Source organism: Thunnus maccoyii, chromosome 14 (assembly GCF_910596095.1).
Source record: "Thunnus maccoyii chromosome 14, fThuMac1.1, whole genome shotgun sequence".
Taxonomy (NCBI): domain Eukaryota; kingdom Metazoa; phylum Chordata; class Actinopteri; order Scombriformes; family Scombridae; genus Thunnus; species Thunnus maccoyii.
The window spans coordinates 13,608,182-13,625,213 of NC_056546.1; the positions used below are offsets into that span (position 1 = coordinate 13,608,182).

Below are 17,032 nucleotides of genomic sequence, written 5' to 3' on the forward strand. Positions count from 1 at the left end.
CCTGTGTATCTTTTCTGGTCTTGTGTTCCAAATGAAACAGCGACTATGGATTTGAGAGGCAGATTGATGGGAGCTGCATTCCGGCTTTCTGGTTTGTTCCTTCAGCAACATCGAGAGACTGCATCACGGGGGACAGCTTCCTCAACACGACAGGGTACATCAATTCATTTGTTTCGTCAAGAACCGAGGGAGCAGTGTGTGCACAAATGCCCTTGGTCACGGTCAAGCTCAACTTTCTTGAAAATCACCTGCTATTCTGTTTGAAAATGATAAATAAATATATACTACCAATGACTGACCCATTTTTAATATTGTACACCTTATGAATATCTTCCAGCCCTTATATTTATACATGAATGTGTGCATATGTGCTTGTGTCTGCTTTTACATTCATGTAGTCCTCATCTGTGTGTTTTTGTACTTTTTTGGTGAATTCCAGATATCGTAGGGCTTTGTTTAACAACTGCACTGAGGGAACTCTGTTGCAGTACAGCCCCAGACGACAGAAGTGTCCCAGTCAGGTCCCTAGGGGCCTCCAGCTCTTCACCAGTGAGGGAACACTGGTAGCAACACTGGGGAAGAATGTCACCTTCTTGGTCTTTCTGGAAGAGGTGCTGACTTCACTTAAATAAAGCAATAGTTTTGTGTATTACAGGGTGGTACTTGCATGCTTTTTCTTCTTTGGTTAGCGCCTTATTTGAATATTGAGACGCTGTCAGGAACACAGCACAGAGGCTGGAGCATCAGAATATCAAATAAATATGCGGCATCATGATTCACCACTTGACCTCGTCTTTGCAGATAATTTGGAAAAAAGGCGCTCTGTCGGGTGTCAGCGAGGACAGGGACAAACAACTGAGAGCGTAGTGTGAGTGACAGTATTTTGTTTTCTTTTTGAAGGGTCTCAGCTCCACGACGAGTATAACAGTGGACTTCGGTGACGGCACCGCTATATCCTATGTTAACATAAGCTCCATCGATGACGGGGTCAAGCATATCTACAGTAAAGTTGGCATCTACCAAGTGTCTGCTACAGCAACCAACACTCTGGGCTTTGACAGGGTGATACTCTACCTCCACGTCTCCTGTGAGTGAAAAAGAAAAAAAAAAACTTCAGGATGAGTAACAGGCCATAGCTAATAGTTGCTGCTGAAGCATTAAGTGCAGGATCATTCATCCAATTATTTTTAATGTGTTAATTTGAGAAAACTGGCTCTTTTTCCCCCTGAATTCAACATGGGTTATTGTCAGCATTATTTTAATCACTTATTAAATACCCCTTTAATATAAGTGTGGATTAGTATAAAAGGCTCATCATTTGCATTGGCTGACAGTGCAGTGACAGTGTTTCCTGCATCATAATAAGCTGAACTTATTCAGAACTAACTTCATTTTGGTTGATATCATAAAGTGACTAGACTATAAGCTATTTTCTTGATCCTTTGTGGCACATAAACACCAGCTATAAGATCAAACAAGCCTTTAAATTGGTCAAAACATTTCAACTTGTGAGCCCATAGAGGGAAAAAAAATCAGACAAAATAATGTGACAAATATGCTCACCACTGTTCTGTAACTTTAAATTGGCTCATTAAAGTTAGACTCCATCCAATATCTCCATCCAAAGTTTTGAGTATCAGTCATCCCGCGTGGGCGTGAAAGACGGCTGTTGGTTGTTTCCTCATTGACAGAGACGAACAGCGGTGGTCAGTTTGAATTCAGCTCATTATAATGGATTCCAATGGTGACATTTTCATGGTAGCAAAAAGCATCAAAACATCCACAGACACTTCTCAAACCACTCCTGCCATGCAATCAACTTCTCCACTGTGCATCCATATACTCTGTGTGTTCCAGTCATCATTTTGCCAGAATATGACTGAAAACACAGCTTCTGTCAGGGTGCGATATTACAACATGGAAGTAGTATATTTAGCCAGGTTTTGACAAAAAGATGTGGATTTATATGGTTGTGTGTTTCTCGCTTCAAAGGTCAACTTGAACAGGTCCAGCTCTCAGCTCCGTCAGTGGTCATCAAGAACAAAGCAGTAAACCTGACAACAGTGTTACGCCCCAGCAATGTGGGAACAGTCACCTACTACTGGTGGTTTGATAACAAAACAGAGGTGAGCTTTGCTTTCTTGTTCTCTACCATGCTGTTTATTAACCAAATTACATGATGGATTCACAAGTCACATCACTCTCTCTCTCTCTCTACTGTCTGTGTCTTTGCCGTTTAGCCTGTAGTGACCCTGGAAGGAGGGATGTCCTTCACCTTCTCCAAGGAGGGAAGTCACACTGTCACTGTCCAGGCTTCAGTCGGCAATACTGTGCACCAGGACCAAATGACTGTTGCAGTTTATGGTGAGCTTCATTTTACTTTTCTAAATACACTCCAACAGCCATGGCATATAACAATAAAGTGAAAACTTTTGCAACTACAAATAGAGAGAGAATTAATAAAAGTTTTTATTGAACCTTTGAAGCCTTTTGACAAAAAAATCTCAGCCATAATTCATGGTCTTGATCAGTGGTTGGAGTTTGTTCACTTGTCATGGAGATGGTTTAGTTGTTATCACATGACCTAGCTGTGGGATTCTGGTGATGTGAAAATGCCATCCTCAGCCAAATGTGGCTGAAAGCTCTGTACAGAGTGTGTCAAAGGGAATCCATAATTGTATATACACAAATAAACACACATACACACATACTCTTTTTGTTTCTGGTTGAAATAGTTTCTTAATGTTTCCAAACATGAAAATTCATATGAAAATGCACACACATATATATATACCATGAATTATGGCTGAGATTTTTTTGTCAAAAGGCTTATATATATATATATATATATCAGCTGGATAGCTCAGTGGTTAACACTGCTGACTTCTAAGCTTACAAAGAAACAACTACTAGCTCAGTGTTCCAACATCCGCAAACGGCAACTGCTATCACAACTAGAGATTGATGAGGTACAACGACCATGCTATGGCAAGGGGGAGCCAGGACGACAGGTCAGAGGAGAGATATCATCATCCTCCCCACACTCCGAGATTGGGTACCAAGCCCCAACAAGCCCTTACGACCTTAACACAAGGGCAACTGACCTAAGAATGACTATCATAACTAAGCTGGACACCCAGCACCCCCGTGGCCAATTACTAAGGCTAAGTCACAAAGTACCCTCTGAAAGTCTGCTAGAGGATGTGAATGCAGCGCTACGTACTATCCCTACTAGGACCGTAACTGAGACCAATCAGCTGATATACACCACAGCAACAGTGATCCTAGAGATGCTTGGCTACAAGATGAACACCATGAGCCACGAACATTACCCTCCATGGAGAAGGAGGCTGGAGGCCAAGATCAAGGCAACAGGGAGAAAAGTTAGTCAACTCTCAGAGCTACAGAAAGGTGTGGGGACGAAAGGGATACCCAGGAAGTACAACAAGCTGTCTATACCTGAGGCACTGGAGACTGCCAAGCAAAGGCTCACAGCTCTGGCTAACCACCTGAAGAGATACACAGAAGACGCAGAAGCCAGAAGAATAAATAGGATGTTCTCCACCAAACCATCCAAAGCGTACTCTCAGTGGCAAGGTAATAAAACAAGAACAGATCCTCCCAGGGCTGAGACTGAACAATACTGGAAGAGCATATGGGAGAAGGAGGCATCACATAACACCAATGCTCAGTGGCTAGTGGATCTAAGAGCAGACCACAGCAATCTCCCAGAACAAGATCCAGTAACCATTACAATGGCAGACATCCAAGAACGAGTGTCAGACATGAAGAGCTGGACAGCACTGGGCCCGGACATGATCCACACCTACTGGCTAAAGAAGCTGACTGCACTCCATGAACGCCTGGCAGCACAAATGAACCAGCTGCTGATAGATGGGACACACCCAGAGTGGTTAACCCAAGGGCGGACAGTCCTGATCATGAAGGACCCCCAGAAGGGCATGATCCCATCCAACTACCGGCCAATAACCTGCCTCTGTACAACATGGAAGCTCCTGTCAGGCATCATAGCGGCTAAGATGAATAGGCACATGCACCAATACATGAGCAGGGCCCAGAAAGGAATTGGTAGTAATACCAGGGGTGCTAAGCACCAGCTACTGGTCGATAGAGCAGTCACCCAAGACTGCAAGACCAGGCAGACCAACCTGTGCACCGCCTGGATTGACTACAAGAAGCCCTATGACTCAATGCAAGGCACATGGATACTGGAATGCTTGGAAATGTACAACATCAACAGGACACTAAGAGCCTTCATCAAGAACTCAATGGGGCTGTGGAAAACAACTCTGGAGGCCAACTCAAAGCCAATTGCACAAGTTACCATCAAGTGCGGCATATACCAAGGTGATGCACTATCCCCGCTGCTGTTCTGCATAGGCCTGAACCCCCTCAGCCAGATCATCTCAAAGAGTGGCTATGGGTACCGCTTCCAAAGTGGAACAACCATCAGTCACCTCCTCTAGATGGATGACATCAAGCTGTATGCCAGGAATGAGTGAGACATCAACTCACTGATCCACCTCACCAGGATCTACAGTAACGACATCGGAATGTCATTCGGACTAGATAAGTTCGGTTGGATGGTATCGAAGAGAGGGAAGATGATCAGGACCGAGGGCGTTGAGCTACCAGAAGGCAGCATTGCAGATGTTCAGGACAGCTACAAATACCTTGGGATCCCACAGGCAAATGGGAACCTTGAGGAGGCTGCAAGGACGTCAGCCACAGCCAAATACCTACACGGGTCCTGAAAAGTCGGCTGAATGGGAAGAACAAGATACGGGCCATCAACACGTACTCCTTGCCAGTCATCAGATACCCCGCTGGTATAATAAGCTGGCCAAAGAAGGAGATAGAGGCCACTGTTATCAAGACAAGAAAGCTCCTCACAATGCATGGAGGGTTTCATCCCAAGTCCAGCACCCTGAGACTGTACACTAAGCAGAACGAGGGAGGCCGAGGACTGGTGAGCGTCAGAGCCACTGTCCAGGACGAAACAACCAACATCCAGGAATACATCAGGAAGATGGCCCCCAAAGATGAACTGCTAAGTGAATACCTCAGGCAGCAGAGGAGGAGGAGGAACCATCATGGAGGGACAAGCCCCTACACGGCATGTACCACCGACAGATAGAAGAAGTGGCTGATATCAAGAAATCCTAACAGTAGCTGGAAAAGGCTGGACTGAAGGACAGCACAGAGGCACTAATCATGGCAGCACAAGAACAGGCACTCAGTACAAGATCAATAGAGGCGGGGATCTACCACACCAGACAGGACCCCAGGTGCAGGCTGTGCAAAGATGCTCCTGAGACAGTTCAGCACATAATAGCAGGGTGTAAGATGAAGGCAGGAACAGCGTACATGGAACGCCATAACCAAGTGGCTGGCATAGTGTACAGGAACATCTGCACTGAGTATGGGTTGGAGGTCCCAAGGTCACAATGGAAGACACCTCCTAAGGTGGTTGAGAATGACCAAGCCAAGATCCTGTGGGACTTCCAGATCCAGACTGACCAGCTGGTGACGGCTAACCAACCGGACATCATGTTGATCGACGAACAACAGAAGAAGGCAGTGGTGATAGACGTAGCAATCCCAAGCGACAGCAACATCAAGAAGAAGGAACACGAGAAGATCGAAAAATACCAAGGGCTGAAAAAGGAGCTAGAAAGGATGTGGGGAGTAAAGGCAACAGTGGTGCCAGTGGTAATTGGAGCACTGGGGACTGTGACCCACAAACTGGGAGAGTGGCTCCAGCAGATTCCGGGTACAACATCTGAGGTCTCTGTCCAGAGGAGCGCAGTCCTAGGAACAGCTAAGACACTGCGCAGAACCCTCAAACTCCCAGGCCTCTGCTAGAGGACTCGAGCTTGAGGAAGACAAATCACCACCCCCCCATGGGAGGGGGGTGAGAGGGAGATTTTTTTTTTTATATATATATCTACATATATATTTATTTATTTATTCATCATGTGAACTGCACCATCTAGTAGATAGACTGTCCTATCTAATAGTACCTGATAAACAAAGTGCATGTGTAATGATGTATGCACAAACATGAATAACAACAAAAGATTTCCATAATAAGGTTAAAAGGACAAAACATATGCAAAAAATGGCCTCTGTACTGCAATGTGAACATAATAATGACATATTGTTCATCTTATGTATCTTCTCAAGGTTATAGTGTATCCATGCAGCATCTTAAAAAGCATTAATTGAAGTTATGATTAATATGAACATTTATGAACTTTGAGACAGAAATACTGTATGTCCAATCCTCATTATCAATTTCTATTGGGCAATCATGTTGCCATGTAAGCTTATCATACCCATATTATCTGATGAAAAACAGATTCTACTCTGTGCAGGCAACCTTACAATCAGGGGTAGGGTTATTTGATTACTGAACTGGATTTTCGTGAGGAGGGCTCCCACATCAAGAGGTAAGAAAGAATATTAAGTCTGATTCAGATTTCTGCTTGCATTTCAGATTATTTCCGGTCGCATGTTTTGGCCTTTTCTTCTAATTTGGATGAGCTGAACCCCGGGGTGTCTGAGTGGAGAGAGGACATCGGGAGAGTGGTGAAGAGCTCTATGGTTCAGGTCAGTTATGCAGCTGCTCTCTCATATTATAAAAACCATAATATAATCAGGAATGAGCTAAAATCCAGAGGACCTCATTCAGATTCTGGCAGTTAACAGCTTTGCACTAGCCTGGAGTGAAAAATTCAAGCCTCTGTTCAGTGAGCCAATAACATTTCCATTCTTGGTTCTGCTGCATTAGTAATGTATGTGTGTGGTCTTGTGTCAAGTGTTACACTCCACTACTTGCAGTGTCTTTAACCTCACTTGCTCTGTAATTAGTTGTTAACCTCTATGGGCTGATTGTACATCACCTGAAATCATTATTACTAGTACACACTTTGAACTGAACTTGTCAAAACACTAAAGGGCAGTAAAAGCACTGCTATGGCAGTTGCTATTTGCTTTCTAAAGAGCTGAATGCCATTGCCTCGAGAGAACACCAAAACCTCAAGTAAAGGGAGCCTAAATGTGGTTAAGTGCATCTGGTTTTCCCTCTCAGAATGTATAGGGCATGTCAAAAAAGCAGCATGTTATGTAAAAGACCTGAATAGTGAGCTCTATATATATCCTACAGTAGCCTTCAGTATGAAACATTCACTTTGACCTTCTGTCTTGTCAGATATTACCACAGTTTACACCAGGAAACTGACAGGAGACCTCTGGTTATGGCATAAATGCACTAAAAGCCCTGGCCTTTACCAAAGACTGTCAAATTGAACTTGCATGTTCCAGCTGATTTGTGCATTATATGTTGACAGTGACTGGTACTTAGGCAAATGATATATGAAGCAGAAAGCCAACACCATTTACTTATTTATACAGTCGACCCCCAAGAATCATATCGCAGGGCGTAGCGTAGAATATCACCCAAAACAGTGTCAATTAAAAGGCCTTTTAGTGAGGTTTTGTTGTTATTATTAAAGGTCACAGGTATCAGTGAAGATCAGCTCCTGGTCACAGTGCTTCCAGGTTTACCAACCACAGCGGAGATTTTCATTGTGCCTGAGAGGACGTCAAGAGATCGAGCCATGGATGAAAAGTGGGCACACCTGGATCAGGTACTGCCTTGTCTAATCATTTTAATGGCCTGTGGCAGATGTTCAGTATAATGTGGTTTTCTGCGATAATTAAAAGTGCACAAAAGTACGCTGAGGAAGTCAGGAGACTTTCTCTAGAGAAAACATCCCTTTACTGTCCTTTAGTTTGTCATGCAACACTTCTGAGTTTAAACGATTTTGTTTTAAAAAGAGAACATATTTTATGATTTTGACGTTTCTCTCACCAGGAGATTACATTTTAACGGCACAGCACAGCACTTAAAGTATTTGTGCACAGTATTCAAGATACAGTGAAAAGATACTTGTACTTGAAAAAATACTCTTGTCTCTGACTTTTTGGAAAGATCGTAAAGCCATAAAACTAGTACATTTCTATACAGATGTATATTGACCAACCCATGTATTTACATTATATGGCCCATTTTCTTCTATGTTTTACTCATATATTTTACTTTTCAGTCTCTTGAGATACAAAATCTATTTAACAAGAGGCTGAGAATCAAACATTTACATTGGTATTAATCATTTTCCAGTTCTTTTGCACAACGTTGTACATTTTATATACACTTAAATCCTCTTTCTTCAGTCATTGGTTTCCGTTCATTTCAGCACAGCATGAAAATCTACTTTTAGAGACTAAAACTTAACTTAAAACTTCTTTCAGTGAGGCAATACATCACAATGAGCATTATGTCTGCTCTCATTTATTTTTGTCAAAGTTACATTATCGTTGCATGGTAACGCAGTTTTAAGTGCAGCCTGATTTGGAAAGTCTGCACTCCATTGCCACGCAACAATAAGGTTAACTTTGACAAAAACAAATGCAGACATGATGCTCATTGTGATGGATTACCTAAGTCAACCAAGTTTAAAGTCTTTGCAAATGTATTTTAATACTGCAGTGGAAAGAATGGACAACAATGGCTGCCTGGTAGGTTAGGAAATCACTATGGTATGCCTCGGAAAAGGTCAGCAGTAATGAAGAGTATACATTTTTTTGCACTAATTGGGCTAAAACATGCAGAAACTCTGATGTGGTCCATTAAGTGAAAACAAAGAGAACAAGAGGAATATGTTTTCTATAGCCTCACTGTTATTAGCATGCAGGCACACAAGATCCATTTCATCTAATATAGCTACACAACACATCCTCCTCATTTATATTCCACATTTTAAAGTACACTGTTTAGATTCCCTGCAGAGTCATTCAATTAAAGAACATGTTCTCAATTTTACTGCATTCATCATTTTGTAATGATTTAATCAGGCAATACAAACTTTAATTGTTAATTTATGTTTTTTTTTCTTTGCCACCAAACAAACAAACAAACTTTTCCCCTGAATTGATTCATTGTATCACAGTAGCTTAAGCTTTTTTAAATTATATTTTATGTCTTTATTGCTTTTGTGCTTAATGACGTAATGTTGCCACACATGCTTTTTGTATTTCATCCCTCCTGAGGAGTAATGCATGATGTCAACACTAGAGGGCAGTGTCTTCCCATGTAAAAGCACTAAACCAGCATCAGCAGTGAAATAACACACAGTATCTCAGTACATGCCATACTGTCATTGTCACTTTTTTAAAAGTTTTGAAACTTGCATAAACCTTTACATAGTATTAACATCATAAACATATCAAGTCACAGTGCTGCATGTATTTTATTGTTTTCTTACAGCAAAATAAGATCTCTGTGTCTTCTATGGCACACTCAAAACTGATCTCTAAAAAGCTATTAAATATGTAAACAAAACAATAAAACAGGGTTGTCTTTGAAACAACAGCTAGACAAACTAATTTGTTCATCATAAGAGATGTATCACAAGTAAACATAATTTTGCTGGCTCACAGTCAGTCTTGAACTAAGTTAATAGGTATTTAATTACATTGATGCATCATATAATTGGCACCGTCAAGAAAGGAGACAAACTGGGGCAGGTGGCCTGGATTGGGAATTAAAGAGATGTATTTATCTGGATCCTGTCTGATTACCTGGCAGAACCACATAGACAATAGGGGTAATAAATCTTCAGTTCACTGTTCTAATCTCCAATGAATGAGTTGCAATGTGGATGCATTAAGTGAGTGTGTGCGCCCAAAACACACGTGTATGTGTCGAGTATATGTGTGGAGCAGCTTATTAAAATGTGTAATAGATTTACTGACCCTGATATGCCACTAGAACAAAAAGTAATTATTCATACTGTGTAGAGCAGTCTAATTTTAACCAGTGGAAAGATTTTAGAAAGAGCGAGATGGAATTAGTGAGGCATGGCTAAGGACTCAAATGGGCTCTGGGAAGGCATTTTGGTCTCTTGTTAAATGACTGCTTCATCTAGGTGTGAAAAGCAGTGGAACTTGAGGCACATCAGGGAGGAAAATTAAAACAGCAATTTTATGATATTAGAAAATACTTTGATCTCCAATAGCTTTGCCTCACTGAACTTTTTAAATCAGTGCATGCTTTTTTTTTTCTTTTTTTTTTTTTTTTGAAAATAGGTATATAACAAAGAATCGGAGGTGGGAAAAGTCCCTGTTGTGATAGAAAGAGCAAAAGATTTAATTTCTTTAAATGTCACTGCCACACCATAAGCACAGTGCCCTTTTACCTGATAGGGTTTCCATCGGCATTAAAAGTCTGCTGGGTTTGGTGCGGTAGGTTTGGTTTTTTGTGTCATATCAACATTTGCTCCTCTTTAGAAGGAAGCAAAAATTCTGATTCATAATTCAGGCCGTTGGATGAAATGACTGAGGCTGAAATATTGATGACTGTAGAATATTGCTGTGCAGCCGCCGCTAACAGTCTTCTCTGCTCTATCACTCTTCCTCATAGCTTTCTCAGGTTCTGCTAAGTGCTCTGAACCAAGACCTCATCCAGTTCACACTCAGACCGGGAGTGCAGGTGAATGTGTACGCCACGCGGCTGTCTCCAGGTGAGTATGCTGTCTCTGCCGCACACCTACCCGAATAAACGGCTATACCGTCCATTTTTGGAAAAGAGGTTAAATTCAGGTGGTTCTCTCGGTGCTCCTTATATGAGATTAGATTGTGTACTTCTTCCAGTTTAGAGATGAAGATGAAGAAAAGATAAAGTGTTGCTTGGGCATTTGCTGCCTCAGTCAGCAACAAAAGACAGCTGTGATTCTCCATTGTTATATAATAAGATTTTTATATAATTATATACACATAAAAAATATGCATTTGTCCTCTTTTGGACTGCATGTGCACTCATTTTCTTTCCTTCTTTGTCCTTCAAAGCTCCTCTTGTGGACAGCAGTGATAGTGGTCACAGCAGCACTGCAGTCATCATGCTTGTGTCAGTCGTACTGATGGGCTTGGCTGTCTTTGTAATATATAAATTTAAAAGGTACAGTATACTGGATATAATATAATACATCGTAACTATTATAGAGCACAGTCAAAAGGAAACTGCTTTTCAGACTCATATCATTGCAAATATCTATGATGTCGTTTTGTTTATGCGTGTGTTTGCATAACGGCCCTGTTTAGAGCAGGCCCCATTATCTACAAGTAAGCACCTCACTCCTGAACTCCTAAAACTTTCCAGAAGTATTCAGACTCCATATATCTCTGAGTTATGGACAGCCACGACACAATAATAGCTCGAGAAATGAGACAATTCCCCTCTGTCTCAATCTGCAGAATATTACAGGGAATGACAGTCTAATCAATTCTCCCAGAGTGCTGAATGGGTGTCAGAGACCTGCAGTTATCAATATTCATCTATCTGACAATGTGAGGGTTGACCTTTCGGAAATGCTAAACACAACCATTCAAGGTGAGGCATACTCTGCAGCATGGCAGGAAAGGTTGAGGAGATAAGTCCTGAGACAACATATATTATACAGTGAGGGGCATACAGTAAATAGCATCCTCTACTGCAGGTAATCCTCATGCCAATCACAGTGAAATGCTTTAGTTCGTCTGTAGTTTGCAGAATTTTACTCATTACAAAGTAAAAACATGACTTACTGTAACTTTCAGGATCATAATTACTACATTAAAAAATCAATTCTGAGTTTGAAAATCCGCCTCAAATGTCACAGCACCAGCTGCAGCACAAAGCCACGAGGGGAGAATCTGAAATTAGAAATGCAAGATGCTAGTTTTAAGCAGAATTGGGGGTGCATCTGAGGGGATGAAAAATTGATTGAAAACTGAGGTGAACAATATGAAAGTGAGAGTGCAATGCCCAGAGGAATGCAAAACGCCCTAGTTTCCAGCTTTCAAGCAATCCTCTCCCATCCTTAACAGTTAAAAATAGTGTGACACATTATGTGTAGTGAAAGCATTAGTGAAACAGACCTGATGGCAGGTCTCCATTAACTTGCCTTTTTTTTTTATCATCTTTTCTCTTTTTTTTTCTCCTCTGCACAACCTATAGGAAGATCCCAGGCATCAACACATATACAGCGGAGCAACCTGACAAAGAACAAGAGGTCATCCCGACAGTGACCTCCATAGCCGTCCCAAACCCTGAGGGGGATAAGCTGACCTCGCTGGATCATGTGGATGTACAGTTAGACTCAAAAAGCAGAGGTATTGGTGTGTCTATTTCTTCTTTAAAGCTGCAGGCATTCTTCAAGTATCCATAGGGATTATTTTCACATTTTTTTCAGTATATGTTGAACAATGTTGACAACTTTATGTAGTGTTGTATTCTATCACTCTAGTCACCATCTGCATTGAACGTGTTGGTTTTTAAAGCGACAAAACAGGTATCTAAACATTTGATGTGGTGTGATAAAAACAGCAGAATTACATAAAAGGTCAGTTCACCCATCTTACAAAAATACATATGTACTCATTCACCTCAAGTGGCATCTAGCCGTCCAGATAGTTTTGGATTTATTTATCAAGGTTTTGAAATTTTATCCATCTCCGAGTTTACTTCCTCCACCCCAGTACAGTGAAGGAGAATGAATTTGTGTTTGTTTCTTCTCTGAAACTGTTTCTCCATTACTTTGGATTATCCACAGAACACACTGTGAACAATTTTCAAACAGACTAGAAAGTAGAAAGTAGCTCCAATGTTTGTGGATTATCCAGAGTAAAAGAATAGTCACATTACATCCTATTTTTATTCATATCTAATACATTCACAGATGTGATTCCTGTCTTTGTGTGATCACCTGCCATTCGCATACAAAACATTTAAGTTTGGTTGAGATAGTTACTTGGAGAAAGCCTAGAAAACAAAATTAGGCTTATAGCATTTCTTGTCTTTCTTCTGCTATTTGGTGTACAATCGAACAGATGTTCATATAATCTTACTTACATTTTATCTGTGTGTTACCCAAATATCTAATTTTACAGTTTTGATATTTGATATATAGAGGTGTTTTATAATCCCATGTGGGATAGGTCAAATGTTTGGCGTGACACGGATTAAAAACCAGCAATATGCCTTCAGCTTATTTTGTACAAACTACAAACTGCAGCATCGATCACATTCACCACTTACAATATGTGTCTCTCTGCTCATGTTTAAATACCGACATCTCCAAACTTCAGCTCAGAAACCATACTGTAGTTACGTACCATAAGGGGTAAGTGAGAGGAAGTGTTTTGAACTGGGTGAACCATCTCTTTCGCCAAGAAAGTTGTCACAAAAATCACGACAGTATATTAAAAATAGAATTGCTAAAGAGGAACAGTGGTCATTCGTTGAAGCTCACTGACAGGGGAGGAAAACTTGATATTCACTTATTGTTAAGTGCTGATGCTATTTCTTCCTCTCCCCATATTATTATATGAGTTGTCAAGACATAGTTATTATTATGTGCTGTATATTTATGTATTTGCCTACCTGAGTTTGTCATAGCGACGTATTAGTATTCACAAGTAAGTAAGGCACAATCGAGTGCAAGCTAAAGTGATGAGAATGTCTAGGTGAATTATTTGACCCAATAAAATAATTTGTGCATCAGGAAAGTAGCGGAGTTGTGAAAGCATTTTCATCAAGAAATATCTATGAAGTTCCAGTTGATTTACCTCTACCGGTAGCTAAACAATCGACCCATCCAAGATAAATGTGTTTCCCTGCAAAAATACACCCTTATGCAAATAGCTACATAAAATTCCTCCTGTCTTTTTTCTTTCTTCTCCCTTGCCAGGCTACCTGCCATCTCACACAGACATCAAGCTCTCTGATGAAGCGCCCCATGTGTTTTAATGTTGAGAGTCTATGACCGACTCGAAAGCAATACATCTTCTTTGGCAGTTACTTCCAGCAAGCTATGAAACCACGGTCACAATGAATGGTCTCGAGTGTTTTGCTACCCATGCATGGATGGACCAGTTCACACTGTGCTGCCTAATCCCTCTGAGGAGACTGTACAGATTTATACTTGCTTCTTGAAAAGGGACACTTTTTGACTGAAAATACTTGTATTTTTGCAAGGACATTGATCTTTTTATGTAAATAATGTACATCCATAATGGAAAAGTAAAAGTTATTTGTCTCAGCTGGTTACAGCTGCGTCTGCTCAAATATGAAAATATCAAACAGCAGAACAGAAGTGATGTATAATAATATCTCCAAATATGCTCATATTTCTGTTCTTCGGGCTTGTGTTTGTGAAGTTGAGTTTGTTTAACTATGTGGAAATAGCTTATCTGAGTAAGACAGTGAGGGAACCAGATTCATTAAGCTCTGTACAATCAGTAAATCTTATCAGAAGATTCTCATCAAATGAAAGCTTGCAATATCCAGGAGATGAAGGATGGCTCCGAGTCCCAGATCTGTGTATTCCATCAAGCCTGTCTCTTTGTCGCTCAAAATGTTATATATGTCATAGCAAAAATAAGAGCAGAAGATCAAAATGGATATACTAGATAGGTATATATGAGAACTCCCTCTTGTTTGTGCAACAGAAATCCCTGTTGCTTAGGGGACTTGAGTTGTTTTAGTGGCACTGGAATGATAAATGTTAAACCTACTCTAAAACAGATTATACACAAATCTTCTGTCTCATGTAAATCATGCATATGGATTATTGTTGCAGCAGAAATCTTATATTTGATTGTTTTCAGTTCGACTGTTAAACAATGCAGTGACTTTTAAACTTTTCAAACACATTTTTTTTTGTTGTTGTTGCCAGGAGCATTCCTTGTGAATTCTGGTTTCTACAAAGAGAACAAAATGTAAATTTTCTGAATAATTCCCGTGTTAACGACAGTGCAGCAAACACTTGCTGTAATGCAGTAAAAAAGTACTACAGTGCCACATCCATATGTTAAATAATTACTTATTAGTTCAAGATTTATTAGCTATTCTTTTGACGCAGATACCAGATTTACCACCACAAAGTTAAGACTCCTTGACACAGATAGAAATTTGTTTTGTTGCTTTTCTTTGAACTGATCTCACTGGGAAGGTTGGGCTGCCTTGTTAAAGGATCTATCACAACACTGAAACTGTAACCGATTTGAATGGAAACATGTTCTTTATTCAGGTTGTTTTAAATGTACCTTTTATTTACGCTGGACTGTTTATCTACCGTGACGATGTCAACATCAACACATGGCATTTTCCCTCAGTTTACATTAATGCAGAGGAGCCTGCAGTTTATTCTAGGTTTGCCCCCAAGGACTCAGCGGACAAAAGGCTGCAAATTTGTTCATCTCTCTAGCTGCGAGGGACACAGAGATAGAGAAGACGTATCTCCTGTCAACAAGGCTCAGCCTACGCACAGAGCTTTGGTCAGCTGCTGTCTCTTTGGTATAAGTACTGAAGTTCTTCTTCATCAAACTTTTCTTTTTAAGTGTTGTCAGCATCGTATGTCAGCGGGACAAATTGACTAGAGGCTTCTCCATACTTCCTCCCTCCAATGCTCCGATTGAGCCTGAAGCATAAATAACTCGTCATCAGATGAATGCTCTCTCCGCACCGATATCAGTGAAGTTTTATTTTGTGCTTGTAATTTACTTAACAGATTTTTGTTAAGCCCCAATAATCAACCTGTGAATACAATTGTGAACATATTTGCATGATGTTTTTTTTTTCTTCCTCTTTCAAGATACTAAAAATACGTCTTAATTAGGAGAAAAAAATTAAATGTTAGAAAATGTTTCTCAGAGGCTAGGCAACTCATTCATTACAAGTAACGTGATTATTCAGTGGGTTGTTAGTGTGTTTTTCATCTGACCTTGCAGAAGTAACCATGGTTGCGGAATAAAGCAGAAACACAACGATAAACAGCTCATTTTTGCTGTCTCCGATCTGTTAAAATCCGTGTAGTTGACTGCGGCTGTTGTGTTTGACCTTTGATTTAGTCAATCAGCAGACTTCATGAAGAGCAAAACTATGACTTCACTTCAGCTGGCTATGAGTCTGTCACAGAAATTGGTAGTTTTGATCGACAGGCGCTTTCACTTTGTCAAATATGTTGTTTTTTCTGCTTTGTCTCTAACAAGTGTTGCTTAGCATGCCAAAGTTTCAGTGCAGTCATATGCATGATACAATGGGGCCAAGCGGGAGGACAATGAAAAGCACCAAGTAGCCTGGAGTGATTCTAATGGGCTGGTTCCTTGACTCTCCCACTGTGCAACAAATTAATTATCCCCTCTCCAGGAAATCAACACACATACACACACACACACACACACACACACACACACACACACATAATCAAGGAAGATTTTCCCAGACTGAGTAGCACCTTGAATGAAAAATGTCCCACAACAATAACCCACAGCAATATTGTGTTAGCCACAGTGTGAAATTGATGAGCGTGTTTCCTTTCATTGAGTGCTACATTACAGTGTCTGGCTGCAACGAATCATCCATTAGTGATTGTCACCGTTCAATTTGATTGTGCAATGCGGAACATCCCAGGGCCGTTAGAGAAAGGCCTTGGTGTTAATTTAGACTGAGAGTAGGAGCAAGAATAAGACTCTCGGGGCGTTGATAGCTGTTGGAGTGATGAAGATTGGTGTGTCATATGAAGCTGTTGAAGTGGCAAACAAAATGCAAAACAGAGGAACAAGGGCCTTGTTGCTGCGGCTTTGTGTGTGAAGAGTTATTTCAGCCAATCAGCCACACAGCGATGTCCCCCGACCTAGCTGCCTCTTTGCCGTTTTAATTCGCAACACTTTTCTTGCTGTGTCTGAGGACAGAGAAGAAGCAATACTCTAGACTACTAGTTCTTTCACAAAATCATCTGTTTCTCATCATTCGACTACAGCTTCAGTAATTGTTCCCATTAAATAGAAACCATCTGTAATTGGCAACCTGAGTGATAGAGTGATAGAGGTAAAGTGAAGCTCAGTCTGAGTGTCAGATGGGAATCTTCACATGGGTGTTATCACACTTCTGCCCATTAAAGTCTACTTC

At 40.7% G+C, this 17,032-nt stretch overlaps 1 protein-coding gene across 4 annotated transcripts in view; it reads left to right on the forward strand.

The window, feature by feature from the left end:
• The window catches only part of LOC121912088 (VPS10 domain-containing receptor SorCS1-like), a 46,698-nt gene extending 31,017 nt beyond the window's left edge, over positions 1 to 15,681 (forward strand). For all 4 annotated transcript variants that reach the window (XM_042434155.1, XM_042434158.1, XM_042434156.1 and 1 more), the window contains exons 17-27: positions 41 to 154; positions 440 to 611; positions 901 to 1,087; positions 1,993 to 2,126; positions 2,241 to 2,364; positions 6,521 to 6,633; positions 7,539 to 7,673; positions 10,508 to 10,607; positions 10,933 to 11,041; positions 12,080 to 12,234; positions 13,812 to 15,681. In XM_042434155.1, the coding sequence (XP_042290089.1) occupies positions 41 to 154; positions 440 to 611; positions 901 to 1,087; positions 1,993 to 2,126; positions 2,241 to 2,364; positions 6,521 to 6,633; positions 7,539 to 7,673; positions 10,508 to 10,607; positions 10,933 to 11,041; positions 12,080 to 12,234; positions 13,812 to 13,870 (1,402 nt within the window). In that variant the 3' untranslated portion in view covers positions 13,871 to 15,681. The remainder of the gene's footprint in view (positions 1 to 40; positions 155 to 439; positions 612 to 900; positions 1,088 to 1,992; positions 2,127 to 2,240; positions 2,365 to 6,520; positions 6,634 to 7,538; positions 7,674 to 10,507; positions 10,608 to 10,932; positions 11,042 to 12,079; positions 12,235 to 13,811) is intronic.
• Positions 15,682 to 17,032: the final 1,351 nt, after the last annotated feature.